This window comes from Hetaerina americana, unplaced genomic scaffold, assembly GCF_022747635.1.
Source record: "Hetaerina americana unplaced genomic scaffold, ioHetAmer1.1.p SCAF_20, whole genome shotgun sequence".
Lineage (NCBI taxonomy): Eukaryota > Metazoa > Arthropoda > Insecta > Odonata > Calopterygidae > Hetaerina > Hetaerina americana.
The window spans coordinates 3,356,744-3,369,788 of NW_027286764.1; the positions used below are offsets into that span (position 1 = coordinate 3,356,744).

General features: G+C 44.4%; 1 protein-coding gene across 1 annotated transcript in view; it reads left to right on the plus strand.

The window, feature by feature from the left end:
- Positions 1 to 207: 207 nt before the first annotated feature.
- Positions 208 to 13,045, plus strand: part of LOC139688564 (beta-1,4-glucuronyltransferase 1) — a 242,876-nt gene continuing 230,038 nt past the window's right edge. Inside the window, exon 1 of the mRNA XM_071586116.1 lies at positions 208 to 348. Within this exon, the coding sequence (XP_071442217.1) occupies positions 301 to 348 (48 nt within the window). The 5' untranslated portion in view covers positions 208 to 300. The remainder of the gene's footprint in view (positions 349 to 13,045) is intronic.

Below are 13,045 nucleotides of genomic sequence, written 5' to 3' on the forward strand. Positions count from 1 at the left end.
AGGGTGAGTGGGGGAGGTGTCTTTCGGCGGGCCACCCCCTCCGCACTCTCTCTCTTCGCCGCAAATAGGAAAATATCGAAAAGAAAACCGCGGGGAGGTCAGACCCCGAGTGCCCCTTCCGACCGATCCCGCTCCTCGCCGAGGACTGACGTGTTCGCCGGCGTGAGCGGGAGGATCTCTCGCCGGTGCCCTCTCTCCCTCGCCGCCGACGACCGCCGGCCCTGGGGCCCCCAGCGCCTGCCACTCCTCCCGGTTCCAAGGCGCCGCTGAGGCCGACGGCGCGGACTGCGACGCCGACCCATGATCCGGCCGACTCCCGGCCCCACCTTGGTGGGATCAATGGTTCAGGTGAGCCAGCGAGCGGCTGTCCTCATTCTTCTGTTTCGGGGTTGCGCGCGGCGGCCATGTCGTTGATTCTCCCCCCTCCCTCTCCTCTCTCTCTCCTTCCTCCCCTGCCATTCCCTCCCCCGCCATGCGCGCCGGGATTCCCTCCCTCCGTGCAGGCGCCGACATGTGCGTGCCTGTGTACGTACGTACGTTGGCGCGCCTGCCCTCGCACGCACCACGAATTATCCGATGTGGTTTGTTCCCTTCGATACTCTTGTCTCCCTCCCCTTAGCTCTCTCTCTTCGGCATTGACTCCGTTTCAAGTCGCGGCCTGGTCCGCGGGCGTGATTGATGTCCGTCGCTCCCCTTGTCTCGTGACTGTCGCGTTGATCATTTGCGGGGGTGCCTCGGAATTTTTTCTTCCAGTCGCAGACGTACGACATGAGGAGATTCTAGGTGTTTTACGAGGCCACTTCCGTATTGATTCGCACGCGGAGAGAGACAGAATGGGGCAAGTTCACACGGAGAGCGCGCCGATCCTTCCCAAATCCATGTTAAGGTCCCCATTCACCCCCCCCCCCCAGGGGGTGCTGCTGGCCCAGTGGCTTTGTTGTCCGGCTGCTGGCCGTCGATCGAATTCGACCGAGGCCCGTTGACAGTTCTCCCGGGCGGCAGATCCGCGTGGGTGATCGCAGGTGCCTCACTATTCCCCCTCAGCCCCCCAACCTAGCGGGTCGCACACGGCGTGGAATCGGCGGCCCATCCTCCTTCCAGCCGCGATGACCTTTGCGTTGAAATCCTCGATGGACGCTCTTTCCCATGTCGGCTGACCTGTCCATCCGTCTCTCTTGATTCGAGGCATGCGGATTTTCGGAAACGGTTTCCCGGAGGTGGTCGATCAGTGGTGCGTTTACATCTTCCTTCAAGTATGAGGGGAGTGTAAGGAAAACCTAATGACGCAACGACCCTTATCGTCGGCGGAATTGCTGCTGCTTTGTTTATTTCCTCCCGCGAAGCTGTCCCGCTCCCGCTCGGTGCGTCTATCTCGTGGTTGTTGAAATCGTATTTTTCCTGGACGCACGGCTGGAGATGTAGGCTGGAGACGTGCGAGTCGGGACATTCACGCCAACAAGTGGGGGTGCGGGCTCTTTTGCCTTTTGCCTTACTCATGGCGACATGCTGTGTGAGAAATCTGCGAACTGGAAATGGGAATATATACGCACACCTGGAGGTTTCATCGTAGGCTGTCACGCTCCAGCGCTTCTAAATTTTCAATGTTTTGTAAATTTTTGAGCATCATGGATTAATCGAAATTTGCAATCGTCTCGGCGTGGACGGCGTCGTGGGTCGACGTCCACGTATGCGACACTTGCCTACTTGCGTACGTAATTGGATCAATATCTTCGTTCCGGCGCCGAAGTGACGTTTATACCGAAGGAAAAGCATCCCCCTCTGGGTCGGCCCGGAGAGGTTCTCTTCAAAAGAGCGATGCTCTCTTTAATCGACCAACAGACCGGAGGAATTAAATTCGTAGCTGGCGACGCCGCAGGGATATTTCGCCCCCGTTTCCTGGGATTACACCTAATTAATTTTTGCGGATGCCAGCGTAACCAATGGCAACTTAGTGAGGGGTGTCTTTAGCCGTTGAATTTCCTTTCTCCAAACTTTGTTTGATTCGCGACGTGCGTGTCACTGGGGAAACAGGCCCAACATAAATTATGTGTAAAATTACAGTAACTTTCGTTTTTTTCATTTACTTGGCTTAGGAACGTATGTGGTGTTGTCACATTGGCCTGAGATTTTAATGCGAAGGAAATTTTTATTTTTAGACCAGCAGGAAGACTTTATTGAAACAGAATATAGTTTTTATGATTACTTAAAGCCATTGATAGAGTGTGGGGCAGGGGGTGATTATATTTTCGTCTTAGGTTGACGTCGCAGTGGTTATTTTGCAAGTGTTTTCATTATTTTCCTGGGTCTCCCTCTTTGGTCTCCTTCTCGCATGATTTTATGAAGTACTCATGCTTCTAGAAAATGTTATCACCAAGATTTTAATTTTTCTTATTTTAGTTCCCTGCAAGCCACCGCTATGGTGTGCGACAGAGGGTGAATGCACGCCAGACTTGTTTTGACCCGAGTATGACCCTGCCGCGGTCGGACAATGTTATTCTGATCCTTTATCGTTGGTGAAAAAAACGACGTCTGAAATCTATTTGTTCTACACTTAATCTGCACATGCCAAGAATGAACTTGGGAAAGCGTTTAGGGGATTCAGGAGGAAAAGGTTATCGGAAATTTTGAAAGAGAATCCGAAAGCATTTTGATCATACGTCAGAGGAGTTCAGGGAAATAAGTCAACTGTTAATTCAATCAAAAATGATGAAGATGGAAGAATAACCAGCAGTTTGGAAAAGCCTAACTTATTAAATTCCTTCTTTCAAAGCATCGTCGCCATTGCTAACCGCGAATGGCTAACCAAATCTGCCGATCAACCGATGCCCAAAATTGGAATATTATATAATGGGATAGAAATTTTGCTCAAAAATATTTAGCCTAATAAATCCTCCGGGCCCGATGAAATGCCCGCTCGCATATTTAAGAATCTAGCTTCGGAAATTGCGCCGTGTCTAGAAATAATATTTAAGAAACCGCTCGTAGATCACAAGCTTCCCAGGGATTGGGAAACGGCTTAGGTAACACCAATAATTAAAAACGGGGACAAGAAGGAACGGAGCAATTATAGATCTATTTCCCTCACGTGCATTGCGTGTAAGGTTATTGAACATGGTAATGGAGCAGTTGCCAGTTCGATCGTCAGACACCCTGATAATCAGGAATTATTGAGTAAAAATCAGCACGGTTTTCTATACCCTGCGAGACACAACTTGCGCTTTTTGTTCACAATATTCCTACTTCGGGAGAGAGCAATGCTCCAGTGGACGCGGTTTTTCTAGATTTTCAGAAAGCCTTCGACAAAGTACTGGCAAAGCTAGAAGCATATGGAATAGATAAAAATATCCCGGGTCGGATTAAAGACTTTCTGAATGGCCGGGTTCAAATAGTAGTGATAATTGGAGTTACCTCAAATACAGTAGAAGTTACTTCAGGTGTTCCCAAGGGAAGTGTCATCGGACCTCTTTTATTTCTTCGAAATGTGATAAAAAGGTGAAAGAGAAATGTAATCCTTCGCTTTGCCAGGCCTCAATTCGAATAGGCTGCAAGTATATGGTATACTTACGAAGTTAGATTGATTGCCGAATTGGATCGCGTGCAGCGTGGATGATCTATATTTATAAAACAATGTTATGATAAACTTAGTAGCGTACCCAGAATATTAGTAGCCATGCTGGGAATTACTCGCGGGAGGAAGGTTAAATTACAGATTAAATCTCTTCCATGAATTGGAAGGCCGTCTCATTTTGCGGTGATGTTGAAAATGTGTTATTTAACCCATCGAATTATGGTAGGAATGATCACGTCAATAAAATTAGAGAAATCAAATGTCGAACAGATAGGTTTAAGATGTCTAGGCTCGATCGATAAGGGATCAGAATAACGTTGTTCGACCATGCGGGGGGGGAGGAGTAAAAGATTTTGGTTGAACATTAGTCTGCCTTGTAATCACACCCAGCCGCACATTCAATCGATGGCTTTCAGGGTACCATGTGTATGGGCGTATGCATTTTTGTTAATGTACAAACTCGAAAGAAAAGAAATTTTGGGAAGGTTATAGTTTGAAATCCAGGATATCAAGAATGAAAATCGCAATACGTAGGTTACTTTTTCGATGCGGTCAACAGTCTACCGCGTACCGTATCTCTCCGTCTTCACCTGCTTATATTTTGAATCAGCATCATAATTGATTATAAACCGGCATCCTTTATCCGCTGGATTAATCAGCTTGATAAATAATGGAATATCCATTTTGGATGAGGAAAATTCGCAACGAGATATCTTTGAATAAAATGGGCCAATTTTCATGGCACCGTAATTGGGCATTTAGTTTAATCGCAATTCGTTTCTAGAAAGGGAGATTCGCCTCTTGGTGCGAGCATTTTTATATAGTTTTGGTATGCAAAGAGTGCCAGTTATGAAACGGTCAGATCCTTCAAATGAAGGGCAATCCCCCCCCCCATTTTACTGAATAGTCCTTTCTTTGTTTCATATACCTAATTTATTGCTTCAGCGGCGCTTACCTCGTTGAAGTGACATACAGTATCCGTAGAAGTCCGACGATCGACTTACTTTGCGGCGTTGCCTAACTCAAGCTCCTGACAGCGGTGGAAACCTTGGTGTCAATTATTCGCGTTTGTTATCATCCGGCGCGGTTCGCATATTATTTGTTGAATTTCGAGTCGTGATGAAATTATCATGCCGCATTTTCAAACCATACTTACAAATAGATCACCGCACCTCGAAATATGATTCCTGCATTTCGTATAGCAATTGCGTACCTCAATTTTCAGGAGTAAGTCATTCAATGATTTGCGCGTGCCAGGTACTGCGCGGAATCATACTTGCTCCCTGAAAAACGTTTACTTTCAATGTGGACCGCTCAGGCTCAACATTGCATTCAACAATAGATCCTGGATTTCGATAGACTACAAGAAATATGTAAAACCTCGAGAGTGTAATTCGAGCGGAAACATTTTTGCATCTCTATGAGATCATTACGACGATAGCGAAGTGGGAATCGGAGAGAAAGAGCGGGCGGCAAGCTGTGCGAATTTCACTTCGTGAAAATGTCTGCTCTCCATCAATTCCCTCAAAAAGAAATGTTGGGTGTCTACGTGCTCCTCTGGAACGAAATGAATGGAAACGGTGCATCCTCACTTTCCACCGTCTGTTCTCTCGCACTCAAATACCATTGGCGGGATAGACAGGTCTTATTTGACGATGAGCGTATATATGTGATGACGCATGGATTGGAGGATATCGTGTTTTGGTTTCTTACGTTGCGCTCAGATATAGAGGTTTTTTCGCTATGGTTCAACAAATATCGGTTGATATAATAAAACCTCTATCGTTTTCACAAGTGCTAACTCAGTCTTTTATTTATTGTAATTTATTTATTTAGTACCCTGTGAGGCACCTCTAGGGTGTGTGGCAGGGGTTGATCACACACCATACTACCCTTGACCCAAAACACCTTTCCCTCTAGCGCGGTCGGACAAACGGAATTTCTTCTGATATCCTTATCATTCGTAGGAAAAATGAAATATCAAATTCATCCGCTCTAAACTTGATATCTCTAATTTCATTAGCATGATCTCTCACACCATAAAACGATGGGGATAGTAATACATTTTTAACCCGATATATAAGGAGACCTTTTAATTTTTTGCGAGATTGTGTCCTGTAGTGTAACTTTAGCTCCGTGAGTGATTTCCTGCGTTGACCGTGCAATAACTTTAATACGCTACTCAGTTTGTCATAAAAATTCAATTGGGCCAGATTTACAAGGATTCAGGCAACCCTTTTACAAGGGATTCATGGCTCTTTATTGTAAGTTTTTACAATTGGGGTGCATTTATATTTAAGCCCACCCACAAAATTAAATTTTTATTACAATAATGGTTACAATTCACAGGTTGTTCATTTCAATGACTCTTATTTTCTTTCTTCACTTCTTTTCTTGCGACCTTCTTGGTTGCTTCACAAATATGTTTCGCTCTTGATTTAAAATGGCATTTTCTTCTCTTCGCGTCTCTTCCTTCGTCTTCAGTTCTTGTTCTTCTTGGTTTGCTTCACCTCTTGTTCACAAATTTCGTTAATATATCCGTGATTAAATAATGGTTAATGTGTTTCCCAATAGTTTTGATGGTTCCCCATAATTTTCCATAAATCTTGACGTTCTTCATCGTATATTGGAGAGTAAGGAAGTCCGTGGGGCGCCGTGTCCTCCGTCGTGCACTCGCACGCACTTTCTTTTCTTCCCTCATTTTCTTCAGAGAGGCTCTTGAAGTCTCCTTGCCCCGTTCACATTTGTGTGATGCATTGGCTCGTGTAAATTTGACTGTCCATTCTTTCCGTGATGCTAGGGAAGAATCTTCTCACGGTGGTGTTGCCGTTTTCTGTTTTTTCATATTCTCTTTCGCATTCTCCCAAAAATCTCTTTCTTATTATTTTATTATTTCGGCTCCACCTTTCCAATGGATTTAACGTCAAGCCCCCTACAGAGTATGACGTCAACTAGATCCCTGTTATTACTGTGAGGGCGTCGTTACTAACCGTATTGTAACTGCGGGCTATGGCAACTAAGCAGGACCGTTGGGCCTCCTCCAAATTTCTTTTAATTCTGCTGTTTTAATTTATTTCCCTATAAGTCGCAGCCGTACGAAATGATTGGCTCCAGTGTTGATAGTCCGAAGGCTTTTAGTACCAACGCCGAAACCACATGTACTTAGTCTTTTGAGATTATTAATATTTTCTAATCATCCCTGATTATAGGACTAGCATATTCCTGAAATGTTTATTTTGAGTGAAATTTTGTGCCGAGATATCTGAATTGATGAGCACTTTTGATGCTTTGCCCATATACTTTAACAGTGGGGTTTCGTTTGAGGGTATTTTCAAATACTAATTATTCTGTTTTTTAATGCATATTTTTAGCTTAACTTTGGTACTCCACTTTTCTACAATCGTGCAGCATTCCTTCGAGATGGCTTCTATTTCTTTATTACAATTTCTTTATTACAATATCATCTGCGTAAACAGTCCATTTACAGTTGTCGGGTAGTGTTTGTGCTGACAAGTCATTCACACCAGTGTTCCACAATATAGGCCCCAATATAGAACCCGGTGGTGCCCCTCTAAATTGTTGAGTTTTATTTTTCTTTTTCGATCTGAGAAGTAGTTCCTAATTATTTCAGTTATGGTTCCTGAAATATTACTTCTCCTTAGATCATTAATACGATGAGGTCACCAAAGAGAATCGAATGCTGCTTCGTTGTCAAGAAACAGAGCTAAATTATACATGAATTTCCGATTTATTATTTCTGTCAAGAATTTCCCATCCCATAGATACCAGAACTAGCAGACTCAAGGACTCATTCTTCCCACGGAAAATACGGGATTGCAACTGTAGGGTTGTACTCGTAGATGTCCGGTCGCCACCACTGCTCAACGCCAACATCGTTTGTCATAACGTTTCACAAATCTAGCGCCTCGAAGGAATGGTTCTTTTTCCAAAAATACATCCATACGCACTTTTTTAAGTTTAATTCCCCATGCTAAGTGTCGCACCAGCAATCTATGTATAGTTATCTAGTCACTCGTCTAAGCTGCTTTATTCTCAGGATTACGGATTTCTCTGTAAACCACTGCAACGTCGGCGAAAGTCTTTATCGTTTTTGGGTGAATTAACTGTTGATTTATTTTCCTGTAACTCTCCGACGGATGACTAAAATGCTTTCCGATGCTCTATTTCAAATTTCCCGCTAGTCTTTTCCTTTTGAATTTGCTTCGCGCTTTCCGAAACTCCTTCTTGGCCTTGACCCCCTGATACAAATATCTTGTAATCAAAAGTGATCTCATTCAATTTGTCGCCAGAGATATCGTCCTTACTATTTTTCACTTTGACTTCGCAATGAATTTCTTACATCTGCGTCGTACTGTCTGTGCAGGTTCCGTGTTTTCTTTCATACATTGACTTGGAATTAACCACTGACTGCAGAGCGCGTGATTCAAAGAAACCATTCCCTGGGGTGCCCTCATTATTTTAGGTATTTACGATCTTCCCTTAAATAATTTAAATGACTCCTTAACACATATTTTTAGCCATTATAGTCCCCTTCCTTTGCAAGAAAATCTTTCTTTTAGGTTTCTTCTGTCTGATTCCATATAGGGAAAAATTACCATTTACTGCCGTGTGGTCACTACTCCCGTTAATAGTTTATATAGTTACGACTTTTTTGGGTGTGTTCGTTGCTAACAAATCAAGAATATTATCACCCCTATTTTGTGAAGTGACAATTTGATGCAATGAGTTAAACGTAAAAGAGTTTAATAGCGATTCGCAGATATATTTGTCTTTACCCTCAGTTTTGAAACTATATGTGCTCCAGTCAATAGCAGGGACATTGACATCTTTACCGATTATAACGCCGCGATCGTTGTGTTGGGATAAGAAACCTTTCATTTGCTGATCTAATTCTAGTACTGCATTATCCCTCATTGTCGTACGACGGCCTGCGTTGGCGTTATTTTTTTGGATTTAGGACTTTAAAAAAAATACTGAACGCTAAAGAATGGATGCAGAATTTGGCCATGACGGCAGCGCGCATATCGAATTGAAGGGGCGGGAGGGAGTGACGCCTCAGTATTGCAAAAAGGGCAGAGTGTTGGAGCATTAACTATCTCGAGAGGGCGACTGCGTTCATGGGGAGGGTTTTAGTAAAAAGTGCTAAAGCCGAAACAGAATTATTTGCAATGTTTAATGGAGGAGATGCTGTTTTACGACGACGTTCATCGAGTGCACAGTATGCTTTCCACATCGTTTTAAACCCGAATTAAATTTCATTGGAATGAATGGTTTTCATTGAGAAAAATCAAGTGCAAATGTAAGGAATGCACTCGCGCGACAAACTTGTAGTCCCATCTCCCTTTCCGGTCCGGTCATGTCTGCCAAAAAGCAAATTGAGGATTCGATTCTCGCCTCGGGGAACCACCCGCTCGCTGTTCGGCCCGCGGGAAACTTGATGGCGAGCCAAATGCAGGCTTATCGGAGCGTCATTGGCCGCGTCGGGGATCACCGGTGGTGTGCCCGGGAAGCAAAACAAGCGCTCCCCGTGAGTAGCGGGGTGGGTCAAAAGACGCCTCTTTGAGTACTCAGCATGACTCTGAGTCACCTTTGTCGACCCGCTCGTGGGCAGTCATTATCGTTGAGAATACCGACCTCATTAGTGCCATGCGGGATAAATTGGGAGGGGGGTGAGGGGCAGGTGAGGAGAAAGGGGGCAGGGGGGGGGGCGTAATGCGAGCAGGCGCTCGCTCTCGGATCTAAACATTGATGGGCGCCAGCCGGAATCCGGTCGGTTTAGCCTCCCATTGGGCGGGCGCCACCTTACTGGCCACCTTACTGCGGGAGTGGTATTCATTCACCCTTGTCATTTTATTGCAGCGCACGACGCTTTGAAACGAGACACTTTGTCTGCGCATGTTTTTATAACTTGCCGAGGGAAGCATGCCTGGGAGGAAGTTTGCCGTGTGTGGTAAGGCACTAAATGGTGTTAACTTCCCTCCGTAACGACATGCTCTCCGTGACTCTTCCACCATTTCCGTTTTTGCCAAACTGTTTCCTGGATTGCCTTTGGGTCGCCGCAGACTACACCAGATTATCACTATTATTTATTTCCCCGAGGACGAACTGCAGCGGCACCCACCTTTGCCGGATTCGTCGGATTTCCCGCGCGAAATCTAATTCCCGGCCGCCATTGTGCGGTGAGGGTGCAGCCAAATGGCTGGGGAAGCGTCCCCTCCCCCGGTCGCGGATGAGCCGCCGCTTTTATCGCGGTGCAGGGGAAGAAACGGAGGGCCGAGGCTTGTCTTCAACAGTCGAAAACAAAGGAACGTGCCCAATCTTCTAATCTCCGACGCTGTTTTTTTTCCGTAGCTCGAGAAGGGTTGGGATGGATGGGGCGTGTCTGGTGGAAGGTTTTTGAACAATGCTGCCTTGGAGGCTCGCCAAGAGAAAGTGATGCATAATCGCCTGGTCACTTTCTTTCTTTTTGAAACCCTTCCGCCGACCGCCGCCGTATTGCAAACATTGGACGTGCCAGTAAACCTTTATCTTCGAATATTCATAAGTGAGCAGTACCAGTAATTGTTCTCAGGCCGCTGCGATTTTTCGAGAAGCCAAAAACATATTTCCTGTTATGCAGGCAGTGTTTTAAAATCGGGAGAAGATGAAGTGGGGCGAAGCAAAGTTGCGAAGAGCTAAAATGCGAGAGTATAAAATGGCCCAGAAACCGAAAAAGGACATGTAATAAGTACAGACGAATAAGAATTTGGTAAATCGAGTGACAAGGAAAGCTCCAGGAAAGCGATACTAAGCGTAAAGAAATGCGTGGTAATGCGGTTTTAAAGTGATTAAAGTTGAATCGTGTGGGAAACAACATTGAAAATGCCGTGCAGAGTGTAGTGCTATTCGGAATGAAAGAAAACAAAGAATTATTCAAGCCAAGAGGAAGCCAGGATGTGAATTTTGAGGCTGTACTTAGGAACACGAAAAATGAGGTGGTTTAGTGATAGTGGGTTAATTTCTAAAATCATTACTACAGTTACCTACCGAATACTTCTTAGAGAAGAGTTCCTAGAGATATTGGTGTGGGCCTGCAGAACGGCTGGGCAAGGCCCGAGGAATCGGTTGATTCGTCTCCGCGGGACACGCTGTTCAACAAAATGGGGAGGAGGCCTTTTCTTAGTCTGATGTGAGACGTGACGCATGCGCTGCTATAAAAATCCCATTTCACGTGTGTCAAAAAGGAGTTCACGGTCCGCCCTAGGAAGACGCACCGAGGCGGCGAATGTAAAAATGTTTAAGGAGTCGGGTTGACTTCATAGCGTTCGAGCATCTGGATTAGAAAAAGCTCACCGAATAATGGAATGGGAGGCGTTTTTTCTAGTTTAATCGTAAGAATAGCTAATTAGAAGTCAATTCTCTCAAAAACGATAGAGGTGAAAGATTAACAAGCAGTTTGGGAAACATAGTTTCAGGTTTAACTTTGTGGAATTCCTTCATTATGAGGGTAAAAAGAAACGTAACATTTCCGCCATAAAGATTTAATATTTCACGACCATGGTTTCCTTACTGCGTATCATCATCAGGTAACGTACATCAACATTTTTTTCAACTTGTATAGTCTGGCTCCAAGAGGGGAGTGAGGGAGAGGAGAGGGGGTAAGGTAGGGGGAGCACTCGAGTTTAATTGCAGCAGCCTATTAGTGGTCTAGGGGAGGGGGAGGCTACGTATTGGAAGGTTACTGGCTCAAATTTGTGAAAGTTTATATTAATTAAGTGATCATTGAATGACGAAAACAATGTAACACTCCACCGTTCTTAGAAATAACGGCGGAAAAAACAAACACATTGTGTTCTATATTTAATTAGGGGGTTGTTTGTCCACAATGGTTTGACCTTTATTAAGGGACGGTCGATGACCGTCTGGGCACTGCCTTAGTGGGCAAAGAACACCGATTATGCTTCACAAAGAAAGACAACAGATCCCAATTCACCAAACACCTCTTGGATAAAAATCACACCAGTAACTTCACAGCGGACGTTCTTCACACTGAAATGAAAGGACGCAGGTTGAATGCTTTGGAGGGGTTGGAAATTTGGCAATCCCTTCAGTCTGAGAGGTTTGAGGTGGTCAATGAAACATTATACCTCTCCCGTTCCCCCCTCCTAAAATTCTTAAAAGACTCAAGTATCTTTCCGCACCAACCCCACCCTCACCTCTGCAGTGATGATCATCGACCGTCCCTTAATAAAGGTCAAAGCATTATAGACAAACACCCCCCTGCACCTAGACTCAACTTACCCCTTCTCCCTTACTCCCACTACCTTACCCCCTCTCCTCTCCCCTACTCCCCCCCTCTTGGAGCCAGACTATGAGCTGAAAAATGTCGACATACGTTACCTGATGCGCAGCGTCGAAACCATGGCCGTGAAATATTCAATCTTTATGGTGGACATCTTAAGTTTCTTTTTACCCTCAGTTTTAGAAATGCTAAATTATTAAATTCTTTCTTTCAAAGCATCTTCGCCAATGCCCCAACAAATGTCCACGATAGCTTACCAAATCGTGCCGGTCAACCGATGCCTAAAATTGAAATGTTATAAAATGAAATAGAATGCTTGCTGGAAAATATTAAGCCTATTAAATCCTACGGACCCGATGAAATACCAGCTCGTATCTTAAAGAAACTAGCGTCGGAAATTGCGCCGTGTCTAGAAATCATATTTAAGAAAGCGCTAGTAGATTACAAGGTTCTCAGTGATTGGAAAACGGCTGACATATAACACCAATATTTAAAAATGGAGGCTAGGAGAAACCGAGCAAATACAGACCTATTTCCCTCACGTGCATGTCGTGTAAGGTCATGGAACATATAGTTTCTAGTTCGATCGTGAGACACCTCGATAATCAGGAGTTATTGATGAAAAGTCAGCATGGTTTCCGAAAAGGTAGATCCTGCGGGACACAACTTGCGCTATTTGTTCATAATATCCTTATTTATGGGGAGAGAAATATTTCATTGGACGCCATTTTTCAAGGTTTTACAAAGGCTTTCGACAAAGTACTGCATAGTACACTATTCATGAAACTAGAAGCATATGCCATGCGTAAAAATATCCCGGGTTGGATTAAAGACTTTTTGAATGTTCGGGTATAAAGAGTAGTGATAGATGAAGTTAGCTCACATGCGGTTGAAGTCACTTCAGGTGTTGCACAGGGAAGTGCTATCGGATCCCTTTTATTCCTTCTTTATATGAACGACATTGACTCCGTAATCACTAGGAAGATACGTTTTTTGTCGACGATGAAGTGGGTATCTTTATTGATCAGGTTGACAATATACTATATTATTAACCCCATCGTTTTACGGTAGGCTAGACCATGTCAATAAAAATCGAGTAATTAAGTGCAGAACGGATAGATTTAAGATGTCATTTCTTCCACAAACGATAAGGGGTCTGAATAAAAAAACGTTTG